General features: G+C 50.1%; 1 protein-coding gene across 1 annotated transcript in view; it reads left to right on the forward strand.

Annotated features, from left to right (window-relative positions):
- The window catches only part of PDS5A (PDS5 cohesin associated factor A), a 1513477-nt gene that overhangs the window by 975244 nt on the left and 522169 nt on the right, over positions 1–16064 (forward strand). Inside the window, exon 25 of the mRNA XM_085642237.1 lies at positions 13691–13895. Within this exon, the coding sequence (XP_085498363.1) occupies positions 13691–13895 (205 nt within the window). The remainder of the gene's footprint in view (positions 1–13690; positions 13896–16064) is intronic.

Consider the following 16064-nt stretch of genomic DNA (forward strand, 5'->3'; position numbering starts at 1 on the left):
CCGGACAAGGTAGTTCTCAGGACTCATCCTTAAATCCTCCCTGCCCAAGGTTGTCGCTGTCTTTCACATCGGGCGGACCATCACTTTACCCACCTTCTTTCTGCCTCCGTATCCCTCGAGAGAGGAAGAGAGGGTCCACCGTCTGGACCCAAAACGTGCGCTTTGCTTTTATCTGGATCGCACCAAACTGTTCCAGGTGAATGACCAGCTTTTTGTTGGGTACGTGGGTGCCAAGAAAGGTCGGGCCGTACACAAGTAAACTATCTCCCGATGGGTCGTTTTGTGTATCAAAGCCTGCTATTTTTTGGCAAAGAAGGAGCCTCCAGTTGGGCTGCTCTCCCATTCCACCAGGGCGACTGCACCAACCACTGCTCTTGGACGAGGCGTTCCTCTGAATGACATCTGTCAGGCAGCTACGTGGGCTTCGTTGCACACTTTTACGAAACACTACTGTCTTGACAGTCGAATCCGGAGAGATGGGTTCTTTGGCCGTTCTGTTCTCCAGGACTTTCTGATGTGATCTTGCTTCGCAGACCCACCTCCGGGGTTGGCATTGCTGGGGTATCTATTCTAAGGTAAGGAATCTATATCTAACGTGTTTCTTTCAGATGAATAAGTTACTTGCCTTCGGTAACAATATATCTGTAAGAAACAGTTAATTATAGATTCCTTACCGCCCCACCCATCCTCCCCGTTCTAAGAACTGATTTCTAGGGATAAGGATATCCTTTCAGGGCCCTAGTTTTGTGCACCAGTGATCAGTGTCTTGCATGGCTCTGCGTTTCTGGCGCGGAAAGTCGTGTACAGAACTGACGTCATCGCGCAAGAGCGTCGTATAAGTAGCTACCGCAACGTCATCCCAGCGACACAATGCCAACGTCAAACGCGGAGCCAACCGACGCCACCTTCCGATGCGCAGAGGTACTGCTGATGAAAAACTTTCCAGATCAAGTCTGACGCCTGGGGGTAATTCTAAGGTAAGGAATCTATAATTAACTAATGTTTCTTACAGATATTTCCTTACCGAAGGTAAGTAACTTGTTCATTTGAACCGCAGTATGAAACAAAAATGCAGCAGGAAATTTTGTTGCAGCCTTATCTATCTTCTATCTCGTGAATCCAACAAAAAGGTAGGGCTGTAACAAATGCACAAGTTCTCAATTGAGTATTCTTTGAATTATATATGTATTTTCTGTCAAAGGAGTCCATGGATGATTTTACTCGGGTGAAGGCAATATCTGATGAAGACTAATAGCTGCAGATTCCTCACTTCAGACTATTCCACAGGCGTAAGACTACATATGGAATCTTTTGATGAGCTGAGCCCCTGCATGCCGGTAGGTGGTGACGTTGGGCTCAACCTGGCATCTGCGCCGGAAGTTAGGCGCTACCCCTGTGTGCTGTCATTAGTTCGTTCTTTTCCCATGCCAGCCAGCGCAGAGCTGAAGAAAGCTACCATGAGTGACTTTTTGACTTATCCTATTTTGACGTTTTGTCAAAAAAAATTGAGTATTTATCTCCTGGTGTGAAGGTCATCCAGCAGAAAGGCAGGTTTTAAACAATGCAGCGCCTTTCACCAGCAGATGTCAGTGGCAGACCTGCACTTGATTTGCCTTTGGTGTCTGAAGCAAGATCACAGTGCCAAGACATGCAGGAATTGGCATCCCAAGGTGCTGAGGGAGAGTTTGCTCAAGCTCCTTGTCAGCTATCTACCTACTCCGCTACACTCCAGATCTCGGGCGTAAGGAAGATCCCAAGATTGTTTTCAAAGTACTATCCAGTTATTGTCGTCCCACTGCAAGTAGTGAGGTAGTCTAGTATATCCCACAAAAGGAAGTAGTCGAAGAGGTCTGACTTCACCGCAAAAGTCTTTGAACAAGTCAAAAGACCTTTGGCACTTGAAGCGTAGCTATTTGATGGAGCCTGGGCCATCTCAGCTTCCTCCCTGAATTTCCGGGAGCATCCCCTGCCCAACTCAAAGAATTTTGTGAGGCCATGCACCTTATCTTGCAGAGGCCCAAATCCTCTGGAGCGCCTTCTGCCGCCTGATGCAACTTCCTGTGGTGTGTGGCATCTAGCTATTCCAGAATACTCTATTCTGCCCACTATGAACATTTTGGGTCCCTTCTCTTGATGTGGGGAGATCAAAGCCTGCCCTTATGGTGTGGCTACCTGTTTACTACATGTAAATAAATGGTTTGGCCAGTGTTTCGGCCTCTCTGTACTTGACGTCAACCTGTCCACCCAAGCAAAAGAGCAGCCCCTTTCAAGGGTGTTTACCATTTGCCATTTAAAGGCGGCTTCCCCATTTGAAGCTCACCTTTTGGGCCAACACCCTGTATGACATCCAGGAGGAGGTAACACCACCTCCAGTGGCAGGCCCATATTTTTACGTATCTTTGGTGCCATTTACACGCCTCCCCAGGCAGGCAGAAGGCTATTTTGTTTTCCAGCACCTGCAAATAGCCACTGTTAAACTTGGGCAACAGAATGGCAACTTTCTTAAAGTTGCATGTGGCAACAAGTTAAATTAATTTCAACTTGGGCATCAAGTTGGGCATAATGTAACGAGTGGTTTGATACCTTGAAGTGCCAACTTTGGCAGTCCCTTTCAAAAGTTAGCACAGCTGAGTTGTCAGTGTGTAACTCTGTACTTACCAATAGGCCAACAGTAAAAATGACAAGATGTAGAACACGCTCTACTTTTTAATATGTCACACCCTTCCTTAGTACTCAATATGCTTGCTCTACGGATGATTTACAGATATTGAAAGGGAGATTTGGGCTTTGCCATTGCTTAAAATGGTAAAGTCGATTGAAGGCTAGGAGTCATGTTTTACCTTGTCCCACTCAGTATGGCACAAGTAGTTCTAAAGTCCGTGACTAGGTACATTAATTTACAGACTGTGAGAAGCTGGCTTAGTATATGATGCTCACTTATGCAAGTGTAGCACTCTGCACTAATCCAGACAACCCTTATGGTGATTTAATTGGTCTTAGGCAACCTTAGAAAGCTCTCTAAGTGGTAGCTATGGAGAGCAGCCTTCAGGCTTAGTCCATTAGTGTAAAGCAGCTTGTTTTACCAGTACTTAGTCTTATGTTATAGGTTAAGTGAAAAAGAACCACACAGTGTAGTTGTAATTTTTTAAAATTTATTATTAGCACTCACTAACACCATGTATTATCTCCTACCCGGAGATATAACACAACACACACAATAATTTGTCAATAGAATACATAAACAGCACAGAATACACAGTGGTCTCCAGGGGGAGAACAAACAATATACTAAATTAGTGAAATGTGAACCGCGACCTAAGTCAAAAATGGACCCTGAAGGCGCAGAAGAGCCGGGGACACCAGGAACCACCCAAGGTGAGTATCTAGGAACCCCACGGAGGTTGTGTGCAGAGTGAGAACACAATCGCGTGCCCAATGTTAGTCAATAGGTAAGTCACGGTTGCAGTTTTAAAGAGGGACTCTTCCCAGCAGACCCTGAAGAAACTCTCTGGAGGGTGGAAGGTTGGAGAGTCACCCCACCAATGGATACTTCAGGAACCAGGAAAGCTACACCAGGGAAGCTGGGTGCATAGGTGCGAAGTGGCGTTGGAAACCGCCGTAGACCACAATGGAGGACTTCAGGAAAGAGGCCGCTGATGAAAGTGTAAGTGTCTGATGGCAGCCAACGACGGGTTCAAGATGAAAGGTACCTTCAAGCCGAGGGGACAGTCTATGCTACTCAGGAGGAACCGAAAGGCACCGGAGACGAATGGCCACCGATGTCAGAGGTGCAGGAGCATTTGACGATGCCTTTTAGGTTGCAGCTGTGCGGACGAGGCAATGTTGTAGAAGACCAGAAGCTGTTCATGAGCTGTTGGATGTCGAGAGCCAAGGGGTCAGTGTCCAGCAGGGGCACTAACAAGCCTTGGCAGGTGCAAACATTGTTGTCGACAAAAAAGGTGCAGTGTCAAGACGAGCAAGGTCCAAGTGACTCACCACGAGTAGGTAAGTCAGAGCAGGCCCTGAGCAAACCGGGGTGGGGGGGGCACAGGAGTCGAAGAAGACCCTCAAGAGGACCCACAGGCCGAAGGCACAGTAGTCGCATGAGTACATCGAGCAGCTCACCAAAGGATGAAAGCCCACGGTGCAAAGGATACGCTGCAGGCGAGGATCGTTGCTGCAGGAGTTGCTTGAGGCTGGAGCTTCTTGGAGTCCGAAGATCTCTGGAGTAGAGTCAACAAGCCTTTGCAACGGCAAGTCGGCACGGTGCACAGTGGTTCCGACAAGGGATACAGGCCTCAAACTCCGCCTGTGTTGCTGAGCCTTTCGGAGTCCGTGGGAAGCCACGGCCAGCAAACCGGTCAGCAGTGTTGCAGTGCCTGCAGATGCAGGGGAGTTACTCCTTCATTCCAACGGAGATTCTTTTGGGTGTCTTGGATGTCAACAGGTCCTGTGAAGAACCTGTATAGAGCACAGGCACAGACGTTGCAACAGACTTGCAGGATGACAAGACCAGGAGCAGCAGGAGTCGTCCCAGTTGCAGTGTTGGTTCCCAACATGAAGTCCAGCGAGGTCCAGAATGCCCAGACAATTGAATTTGAAGTGGAATGTGATCTGAATCTTGTCCCACGACGAATCTAGGAATTCACCCACAGGTAAGCCCTTAAGTACCCTAAGGAAAAGGTTGGAACGTTTCAGGGGTCCCTCTCAGAGGAGGGGCTGGACAATGGGGAGGATACTCTCATGTGCTTTGTCCATTACCGCACCAGAGCGGCAGCCAATCACTCCCTGAACTTGCTCAAACTGGAGTATGCATGGAGGGCACCAATGTGCCCTTCAGGCAGTCTTAAGTGGCGCTGGCAAGTGCCTCCACCCTGTCCCAATACACAAAGTCCTGTCTGGGAGGGGGCACACCTCCCTGCAACAGGATACCTATTGTCCTGCCTTTCTCTGCTCCAGCATGGCTCAGCAGCAGGAGGCCAGAATCGTGTCGCTGGCCGGCAGCAGCCAGAGTTTGCTGTCCGGGTCCAGAAGACTGGTACCGGGAGAACTGCGGGCCTTAAAGTGCATGGAATCATACCTTCCACACCACAGGGTTAGTTACAGCCAGTTTAGAGATGGTCATTGCGTAATGACGCATGGTCACTCTATGTATCTTAATGGCTGATGCACTTGGAACCCGGGGGAATGGACTCCAAAGGTTGTAGGGGTGTCCAGCTCTTGCAGGGGCACCCTCACACTTAGAACTGAGCAGCACCCTCCCTTCAGGATTGAAATGCCTGCCTTAGTGGTGATTTATAGGTTTTAAGTGCAGTGACCCCATATATAAGGAATTGTATATCTATTGTAAGTGGTGCTAGCATCAGCTTACACAGGCTGCAATGGCAGGCCTGTAATCACAATTTGAGCCGTCTCTCATGGGTGGCATAATACATGCTACAGCCCATGAGAGATCCCTGGTGTACCTATGCCCTGGGTACCGTACCATATACTAGGGACTTCCAAGAGTACACCAGTAGCCAATCTGGAGTGTACCTAAGTACTCACCATGTCCAATTTAAGGGAGAAGCACAGAGACTGGTATCCTGATTAGCAGGATCCCAGTCAGACTAGTCAGTAAAACACAATGACACTAGCAAAAAGTGGGGGTGACCATGAAAGCAGATCCTACTTTCGTACACAGACTCTGGGTACCCCGGTATCATATACTAGGGACTTAAAAGTAAGTTAAATCGTGCCAATTGGGTATAGGCCAATCAAACATACATGTGTAAGGGTCAGGGCACTGACTTTGAAGTCTGGTTTGCACCAAAAATTAACAGCATCAATCCAAACCTTTAGGGGTAAAAATTTGAAGAGAGGTATATTCTTACACTTACCAAAGCTACTACTTTTATTATGTCTCCCCCCTCTCTTATTATGAGTCTTTGTTGGGGCTTTGGGAAAATAGGCCTAACCAACGTCGCTCGCTCCTGTGATGTTACATGAACTATCAACTTCACTTTCTGATATGTTTTACAGGGCTGCAGGGATTGAACAAAAAGTCTTTGAGAACTCTTTCTATTTGACTTGGTGACACTGTTGGGGTTGCGATGTGGGAAGGAACTGCATGCAGAAGCCAAAGCTGCCTAGTGTAAATCTAGTAAATATTTTTGTATTTTTACTGAAACAAAGTATTTTTTGTTGAAGCTTGCTTAATGAGTACAGGCCCCATTTGATAGACATATAGCCGCAAATGCCTCATCTTAAAATCCTCCCCAGGCGCCCTACTGTATCTGGAAATGTTTTCAGCAATACCTCTGCGCGTTGATAGAGGGTGTCGAGCGACTCCGCAGCGACCTAGTCTCCCGAATATCACATCAACTGACATCAGTTTATTTTCTGTGCTAGCAACATAGATCCACACTGTAGTTCCTCCAACATTTTTTCGGCCTTCTTGACTTTTTTTTCGTCAACTGAGCAGTGTGCCTTTTTCTACCCTTCTGTGACCTCAGGGTTCAAGACTTGTGATTCCTGTGGACGACAAATGTCCGTCACAGACCCTCACTCTTTACCATCTGGTGTGTAAGCTTCATGACTCGGAGTGTTACTCCTGTCTCCAGCTCCGATCGAAGGTGTGCTGAGAGCGTTGCATGAAGCTTCTTGCGACACGGATATCAGTCATCGAAGGCTTCTCGTCTTCCTCGGACCCCTATGCACTCTATGGACTGACCACGTGTCTGCTCTAGGAGCCGTTCCCGCGGGGCGTCATTCTCCTTCAAAATATGTGGTCAAAGTTGTGGCGCCTCCCGCCTTCGTTGCCTAGTGCTGGTCTGCGCTGTTCTGTTGAAGTGTCGAGGCATGAGTCCTCCACGTCTCCTTACCTATCCTGGGGCCAGGGCATCTTTGACCCAGATGAGACAACATTTTCAATCTTTTCATTATATTTGTGGGTCTTCATCTCCCTCAGCGTGCTTGGGCCTCACGTAAGTGCATGAGGTTGTGCCTATGACCCCTACCGGCGGGCTCTCCCCGGCTTTAAGTATGCCTGTTGTGTCTGACACCTTAGCGATGCCGGTGCACAGCCTGTTGTGGCTTCCACATTACTCTCCTGGTCTGCTGACTCCAACGTGGGTGTCGGGCTCTTGTCTGCTGGCTCCCATAGTGGTGCCATCGACACCAATCGGCGCCCCTTCTGACGTCAAGACGTTGCTGATGGAGCTGTCTCAGACTCCCTCCCTCTGGTTTTTCCTTCTGAGGACCGTGGTTGTGAAACTACTACAGACGGTGTGGAGTGCGTCCCTCCCATTTCGGACATGGTTCCACCCCCTGTGCAGTCTAGCTGTTTACTTGACTTGGGTGAAGCCAGTGGCTTAGAATCTTCTCCTGTCTCCTCCCAGTTTGGCTACAGAGTTGAGTTCCTCTCTGGCAGCATGCTCAATCAAGTGTCAGTTGTACTGGATTTGCAACTTCCTTTTGTGGAATTGTCCGCAAACCCTTTAATGAGCATTCTACATCTTGACCAGTCTAATGTTGAGCCTGTACTTCCTTATAGTGATTGTAGTTTCGATATCCTGTTTGGTGCTTGGGCTAAACTTGAAACAGGGCTCCCTGTGAATCTCTTTATTTCTCACAGGCATCGCCCAGCCCCAGAGGATCCCTCCTGTCTCCTTAGACATCCATCTAATTAGAGCTTTGTGGTTCAGGCTGCTTTAGCCAGCCAAAATATTGATTTTCTCCCTCCTTTCCCTCTGGGAAGAAGGAGGCTAGGACATTTGACCCTTGTGGTAGGCATATGTTCTCTTCTTCTAGCTCTACCCAGCCCTCTCTGAACACTTCTTGTGTCCTTGCTTGCTTCTCCCACGCCTTGTGGAACACAGTGGACTGCTCTTGCCCTTTCTTCCGGAAGAAGCCAGGAATCCTCTTGTCCCCCTGGTATGCGATGGTCAGCAAGCTGCCACACTTCGCAACTGCTATGGTATGGATACCATGATTCTGTTTGGGATATGGCCCATTCCATAGCTCTACATTGGCATGCATGGTTGTTGCATACTTCTAGTTTTTTGTAGACTGTGCAAGCTACTTTAATTGACCATTCCTTTTGATGGCGCCTCCTTTTTTGGTGTGCATGCTGACTGCTTTATGCCGGTTCAGAAATAGTCGTGATGGTACAGAGTCTTAACTCTGTTGTTGTACTAGGATTGTTGGGGACAGTTTGTTTCCCTTTGTTTTGACTCCTATCTGCCTTCATAGGGCAGAGTACTTCTTTGCTGCAGGTACTTTTCTTCTAATTCCAATCTATGCTGTCATTGACAGGTTCCGTTTCCAGCCATTTGGAACGCATCTTGCTTTGCAGGCTTGTGGCAGTCTATTCTTACAGCTTCTTTTTGCCTCTTGATTTTTCCTACCCGGGTGCTTACTTTGTAGCGGGTATTCTGTTTGAGTGGATGCACTATAGCCTTGTTCCTAGTTCTCGTGGACCTTATTTTGTATGCCATAAGGCATTTTGTGAACTACCTATGTATTTAGTGTCCCTTATAGGGACTTCGACTTCATCTTTTCTCTGCCCCCTCATGTCCATAAGGGTGATGTTGATAACACAGGCAGGCAAACTCTTTTGCCTGATTAACTTTTGTTTGGGTCGCTGACCCTCTTTAGTGTGGACCTTCTCTTTGTTCTGTTTTACTTTGTGGGACACACACATTTTCTACTACTAATCTTCGTGTTTCTATTGGTTCGGGCCTGGGTTCCAGGACTCCACCTCCCTAATGCCCTTGTGGTATCTGCATCTTTTTGGCGCATTATTTTGCACTGCTATCTTGTGTAGGCCCTTTTCTACTTTAGCCTGCTCCTGATGCGATCTGGTGTTCTTGTATGTGTGTTTACCCTTAAGGCATTCTACCTACCTCCACTGCTGTTTTCTGTGGTTTTAAAAAAAAGACTTATCTGCCATCGCACCCTTTGGGTAGCTGGTGTGTCTCATGTTCTTTTCAGTTCTCTTCCCCTGGGACACCAGTTGCCTTGATTGTTTGGATCCTTTTCTGGTATCCTTATTCCACAAGAGGCTGGATTTCCCTTTCTTTCCTGTATTGTCATCTCTCCACCTCCTTTCCTCTTCCCTCTCCTCTCCCCCTCCTCCCTCTCCTCTCCCCCTCTTCTCTCCCCCTCCTCCCTCTCCTCTCCCCCTCTTCTCTCCCCCACCTCCCTCTCCCTCCCTCCCCCACCTCCCTCTCCCACCTCCCTCTCCCACCCCCTCCTACCTTTCCCTCGCCACTCTTCCCCTTCCTTCTCCCTCTTCTCTGCCTCTTCTCCCTCTCTCGCCTCCTCTCCTTCTCCCTCTCCCTCTGCCCCCTCCTCATTCTCATTCTCCCTCTCCCTCTCCTCCTCCTCCTCCTTTTATCTCTCTCCCTCTCCTTCCTCCTCCCTCTCCTTCCCCTTCTCATACCCTCTCCCACTCCTCTCTTCCTCTACACTCTCCCCCCTCTCTCTCTCCCCCTCCTCCTCCTCTACTCCTCCTCCTCTTCCCTCCTCCCTTTCTCTCCCTCCCTTCCTTTCCCTCCCCTTCCCTTTCCCTCCCCTTCCCTTTCCCTCCCCTTCCCCTCCCCTCCCCTCTCCCTCCCTCTCCTCAATCTCCCTCCCTCTCCTTGTCCTTCCTCCTCCCACGTTGTTTCCTCCTCTCCTCCCTCTGCCCATCCTCCCTCTGCCCCTCCTCCCTCTGCCCCTACTCTCTCCTCTCCCCCTCCTTCCTCGCCCCTCCTCTCTCCTCGCCCCCTCCTCTCTCCTCGCCCCCTCCTCTCTCCTCGCCCCCTCCTCTCCTCGCCCCCTCCTCTCCTCGCCCCCTCCTCTCCTCGCCCCCTCCTCTCCTCGCCCCCTCCTCTCCTCGCCCCCTCCTCTCCTCGCCCCCTCCTCTCCTCGCCCCCTCCTCTCCTCTCCCCCTCCTCTCCTCTCCCCCTCCTCTCCTCTCCCCCTTCTCTCCTCTCCCCCTTCTACCTTGCCCCTCTTCTCTGCCCTTCTACCTCTCCCCAGCCCCTCTACCCCTCCTCTTTCTTCCTCTCCTCCTCTGCCTCCCTTCTGCCCCCTTTCCCCCTCTGCTCCTCCCTCTCCTCTTCCTCTCCTCTGCCTTGTTCTCCCTCTCCTCCTCCACTCTTTCTGTCCCTCATGCTCCCTCTCCCCCTCTGCCCCTACTCACCTTCTCCCTCCCCACCCTCTCCCTGCCCCTCCCTCAGTCTCCTCATTCTCCTCCCTCTCACTCACTCTGCTTCTCCCTCCTCCTTCCTGTCCCTCCTCCCTCTCCTTCTCTCTCCCTCTCCTCCTCATACCCTCTCCCTCTCCCTCTCCTTCTCATACCCTCTCCTCCTCCTCCCTCCCCTCTTCCCCCTCTCACACTCTCCTCCCCCTCCCCCTCTCTCCCTCCTCCTTCCTATCGCTCTCCTCCTCCCTTCCCCTCCTCCTCCCTTCCCCTCCTCCCTCTCCTCCTCCTCCCTTTCCCTCTCCTCCCTATGCTCTTCCCTCTCCCTCTCCTCCCTATTCTCCTACCTCTCCCTCTCCCCCTCCTCCTTACTCTCCCTTTTTCCCTGTCCCCTTCCTTCTCCTCCCTCTCCCCTCCTCCTCCCTCTCCCCTCCTCCTCCCTCTACCCCTCTCCCCCTCCTCCTCCCTTGCCCCCTCCTCATCCTCCTCCCTTTCACCCTGCTCTTCCCTCTTCTTTCATCCTCCCTCTCCTCCCTCACCCCTTTCTTCTCCTCCCTCACCCCTTCCTTCTCCTCCCTCACCCCTCTTCTTCCTCCCCCCTCTCCTCCTCTCCCTTTCCTCCCCCCTCTCCTCCTCTCCTCCCTCTCACTCTCCTCCTCCCTTTCCCTCTCCTCCTCCTTCTCCCGCTTTTCCTCCCTATTCTTCCCTCCTCCTCCCTTTCCCTCCTCTTCCCTATCTCTAGCCTCCTTTCTATCCCTCTGTTCCTCCTCCCTCTCAGAATCTGCTCCTCCTCCTCCCTATCCCTCTCCTCCTCTTTTCTCCTCACTCTGCTCCTCTTCTTCTCCTCCTTCCTCTCCCTCCGCTCCGAATCCCCCTCTGCTCCGCCCCCCCCTCTCTCCCTCCACTTCCCTCTCTCCCTCCACTTCCCTCTCTCCCTCCACTTCCCTCTCTCCCTCCACTTCCCTCTCTCCCTCCACTTCCCTCTCTCCCTCCACTTCCCTCTCTCCCTCCACTTCCCTCTCTCCCTCCACTTCCCTCTCTCCCTCCACTTCCCTCTCTCCCTCCTCTTCCCTCTCTCCCTCCACTTCCCTCTCTCCCTCCACTTCCCTCTCTCCCTCCACTTCCCTCTCTCCCTCCACTTCCCTCTCTCCCTCCACTTCCCTCTCTCCCTCCACTTCCCTCTCTCCCTCCTCTTCCCTCTCTCCCTCCTCTTCCCTCTCTCCCTCCTCTTCCCTCTCTCCCTCCTCTTCCCTCTCTCCCTCCTCCTCCCTCTCTCCCTCTGCTCCGCTTCCCCTCTGCTCCGCTTCCCCTCTGCTCCGCCTCCCCTCTGCTCCGCCTCCCTCTCCCCCTCCCTGCTCCCTCTCCCTGCTCCCTACTCCCTCTCCTCCTCCCTCTTCTCCTCCTTCTCTCCTTGTGCTCCGCCTCCCCCTCTCCTCCCACCCCTCTTCTCTTCCCCCTCCTTCCTCTCCCCTCCTCCTACCCCTCCCCTTCCTCCTTCTCCTCTTCCTCCTCCCCTCCCTCTCCTCCTCTATTCTCCTCCTACCTCTCCCCCTTCCTTTACCTTTCCCCCTCCCCCCCTTCTCCTCCCTCCCCCCTTCTCCTCCCTCTCCCCCTCCTCATCCCTCTTCCCCTCCTCATCCCTCTTCCCCTCCTCATCCCTCTTCCCCTCCTCATCCCTCTTCCCCTCTTCATCCCTCTTCCCCTCTTCATCCCTCTTCCCCTCCTCATCCCTCTTCCCCTCCCCTCATCATCCCCTTTCCCTCTTCTCCTCCCTCTCCTCTGTGGCATTGGCTCTTGGACTGTTGCCCTTGTTTTCCTGTAGTGGTCAATGCTCCCACTTCCTACTCTTATGAGGCATTGTGTTGCTGTTTCCCAGCCTTGTTTTTCTGTCTCCACCTCAGTTACTGTCGTAAACTCTTCTTTTATGACGGTAGGATGTATTATCTCTGTCCATCCTTGGTTACCTATGTCCTTGGAGTGTCCTTCATTCAGCCACTTCTCGTCCTCCTGCTCAGTTGCAGATGACGTGGGCTACCTTCCGAGGAGAGAATATACTTTTGCTGTACCGTATATGTTGCGTCTCTGCAGGAATTTCCATTTTTTTTAATATGCATAGTTAGCCTTCTATACATTTATCTTTGGATGATATATATATGTATGTGTGTGAGTTTTGCACATATGGTCATCTGGCCTTCTATACAGTGTACGTCGACTGCCTCTTAACTACACCCTTCTTGGTGACTTGGGTCAGCATTCTTGGTTGTACTTGTCTATTTTCTTCCTTCTCTTCAGTGAGTGTCTCCGTTACATTATTCTAGAGGATGCCTTCTATATCTATCTAGGTTCTCAGTATGAGCAGTTTCTTTTTACCGTTTTTGTTGTTTTCCTAGCGATGCTCTTCAGCATTCTTTGTTCTTTCTTTTTTCTCCAACAGTGGTGGTCCTCTATTTTCAAAATCTGTTTCTCAGGATAGTTTCCTCGACGATCAGTCTTATATAGCGCAAACTTGACCCCATACCTCAGGTATCAGAGCCGTTTACATAGCACCATTTGCATTACATGAGGACACATTCATTTTTGTTAGGCACGTGGAGATTAAGTGATTTGCCCAGAATCACAGGATCTTCAGCATCATTGCAGAGACTCGAACCCAGTTCCCCAGATTCGAGGTCGACTGCCCTAGCTGTTAGGCCAACTCCTCTCTCATTTGTTTTTGAGCCTGACCTCTGATCTATTGTCCTTGGTCCCTTTGCATTTCCCCAATCTTTGGTTGTATCCCCTTTTGGCGCTGCCTCTTTTATTGGTTCATTCTGTATTTCTCATGGTCTTATAGCTTTCGACTTCCTACGGGCATCCCATAGTCGTCCTTTGAGATCAATCCTTTTGGTGAACATCTTTGGTTCCCTATAATTTTTTGGGATAGTCTAGTCCCTTCTATCTTTCGGACTGGTTTCTCCTATTTGGGGATCTTTGAGGAGCCCAGTTCACAGCCTCTTCTCCAGGGATGGTATTGCTTAGGCATCTGATTCTGAGGCAAGTAATATGCAGCTAGATGTCTGTATCAGATGAGCAGGTTACTTAATGTCAGTAATGCCTTATCTGGTAGAGAGATGATCCAGCCGCAGATTCCTCATAGATTCATCCTCCCCACTCTGCGAACTGAGGGGCCCTGTTGTAAGTGGCTCTATGTTGTTGGTGCGGAAATAGTCACGAAAGAAACTGTTTTCAGCTCGTCTGGGTAGGGCTTATATGGACTACGTTGATGTCCCATTCGTGAGCCGCTGCAGAGTTTCTTTTCACCATTTACCGACACGCAGAGGTACTGCTGAAAAAGTTTCCGGATCCAGTCTGGCGCCTGGTGAGGATTCTAGGATAAGGAATCTACATATAGATACTGTCTGTACCAGATAAGGCGTTGCCGAAGGTAAATAATTTGCTCAACAGGTTGTGAAGTAGAGAGAGCTAACTGAATTGAAGAAGATAATGTTGTATGTATCTAACATGTTTTGTTTGCTACCACAGGATGAGTGCTACCAAGTGAGACAGATCTTTGCACAGAAGCTACATAAAGCTCTAGTGAAGTTACTTCTTCCATTGGAATATATGGCAATATTTGCCTTGTGTGCCAAAGACCCAGTGAAAGAAAGGAGGGCGCATGCCCGGCAATGTTTGCTGAAGAATATTAATGTGCGAAGAGAGTACATTAAACAGAATCCTATGGCTAATGGTTAGTACTTGTATCTTAAAATATCACTGTAAAGAATTTGCAAAATAAAGCAATATGCCAAATAAAAAGTCTGCACAGATGTTTAAGTATGAAACTAAAGTGTTATTTTGGTATTGATGCATGTAGGATAAGTGCATGCAAATAGTGCTTGGGACTGGGAATCAGTGGTTGTCAAACCACAAGAGCGAGTTCTTGATTTTTGTGATTTTATTTTGTTGACTAAATTCTTTGTTTACAAACAGAACTTGAATCTAATGCTAGACCGATTTCCAAACATATGACACGGTAAGGACCAACTTGCAATAATCACAAACAACTGATAGGTAGGAGCAGAGTGAATTCAATCTGCTTAGCTGTAAGAGCATTTTCTCCAGGAGTAATAAATTGGTTGTGCAAATGTTCTTCTTTCTCCATAACATCATGTTCGAGGCTTATGAGCTGCAGATTACACACTTTTGCATCAAATGCTTGCAAAGATGGAAGGATAATGTAAAAAGACAGATCTGGGAGAGAATAGTACTAAAAAGATTGAAGATGGGAAAATCATCTTTCATGAAAACAAAAGGAAGGAATATGCTACTTACCAGTATGCATCTGTTCTTGGCATGTAGAGCTGCAGATCTACACACTTTTGCATAGATCGCCATCTGGTGTTGGACCCGGATGTTTGCAGTTTGTTTTTCCTCTTGTAAAGTCTTTGGAAGTCACGAGGTCGGTGACTCCTCCTTTGGTTGGTATTGCGTATGGGCTTCGGCTCCATCCTCAGATTGTTTTTTTCCGCCATCGGGCTCGGATGTAATACTTCACGCTCCGGTTCCGAACTTTTCCAGTTCAACGATCGACGCAAAATCCTCGTTCATCGAGATTCTTCTGATAACAAATCATCTTAATCACCTTCTCTTCGACACTTCTTCGATTCCAGCCGTCGACGGCGGCCTTCGGGCCTCCGGTCTCGGCTGATGGAAAGAACTCCCTTCAAGAAGTGCCCTCAATGTGGGTCCAAATTACCCCACACCGATCTTCATGAGGTGTGTAACCTCTGCCTCTCCCCTGAACACGAGGCTCGAGACTGTCCCGCCTGCAAGTCTTTTAGATCCAAAAAGACTATTCGAGATCGAAGGGCCAGACGCAACATGGCGCACTCCTCGACCTCCGCTCCAGTCGACATCTTCGGGGACGACGTCGAAGCTCCGGGACAGAAGCACACCGAAGAAGACGACGACCTTGTCAGCGCTTCCGAAGCCGACGACTCAGATGTGGAGGACATCACTCCGGCGCAGGGGTCGTGAGTAGTATACCCCCTCCTACACCCGCGCCGACACCCAAAAAGGCTTCGGTCACGCCTTCGCCTCCGAGCCTAAGCAAGACCAAGGACACTGCTTCTAACACCCCACCTTTGGGCCCGGTAAAGAAGCCTAATAAGCCTTCCGGCATCGGGCGCAAGCCAGCCTACCAGCGGTGCCGAAAAACACCCTTCGGCACCGAAGAAAAAATCGGCCTCCACACCGAGCTCCGCACCAAAGCCCTCGGTGTCGAAACCCGGCCTCTCGGTGCCGACCAAACATCATAAGGTCCTCGGCGCCGACACTCCCGTGCCGAAGCCTCTCTCTGCACCGAACAAAAAATCGGAGGTTCCAAAAAAGCATGGCACAGACAAGCCTAGAAAGCCATCGGCCCCAAAATCCTCGGCGCCGACTGAACAACCAGTGTCGCAAGAACTATTCACGCCGGATCCTTTGCAAAAGACACTTACCAAGGATCCAAAAACTGGACATTTGACACTGTCTTCAAAAAAGAGACTTTTGGACAAACCACCTCCACCTCCACCTCCAAAGAGGAAGGACTGTGCTACCTCCCCTTTCAGAGTGCCTTCCCCACCTCCTCCACCCTCTCCACCTCCGCCCCCTCCACCTTCTCCACCCCTGCCTCATCGCTCTCCGACCCCGTCTCCAGACCATGATGATCAAGGGGACCCTTACTACGATCCAGCAGATGTGCCACAAGACCCCACCCCTACTGGATCCCCAGACCCATGGGATGATTATAACAATCCAGACGTCCCAGATGTCCCACAGGATGACCTTTATCCATCTAGGCCATCCCCACCAGAAGACTCCTTAGGTTTTCACCACCTACTACAGAGGGAGGCACATTATCACGGGGTAGAGC

The sequence above is a fragment of the Triturus cristatus genome, chromosome 2_2 (assembly GCF_964204655.1).
Source record: "Triturus cristatus chromosome 2_2, aTriCri1.1, whole genome shotgun sequence".
Classification (NCBI taxonomy): domain Eukaryota; kingdom Metazoa; phylum Chordata; class Amphibia; order Caudata; family Salamandridae; genus Triturus; species Triturus cristatus.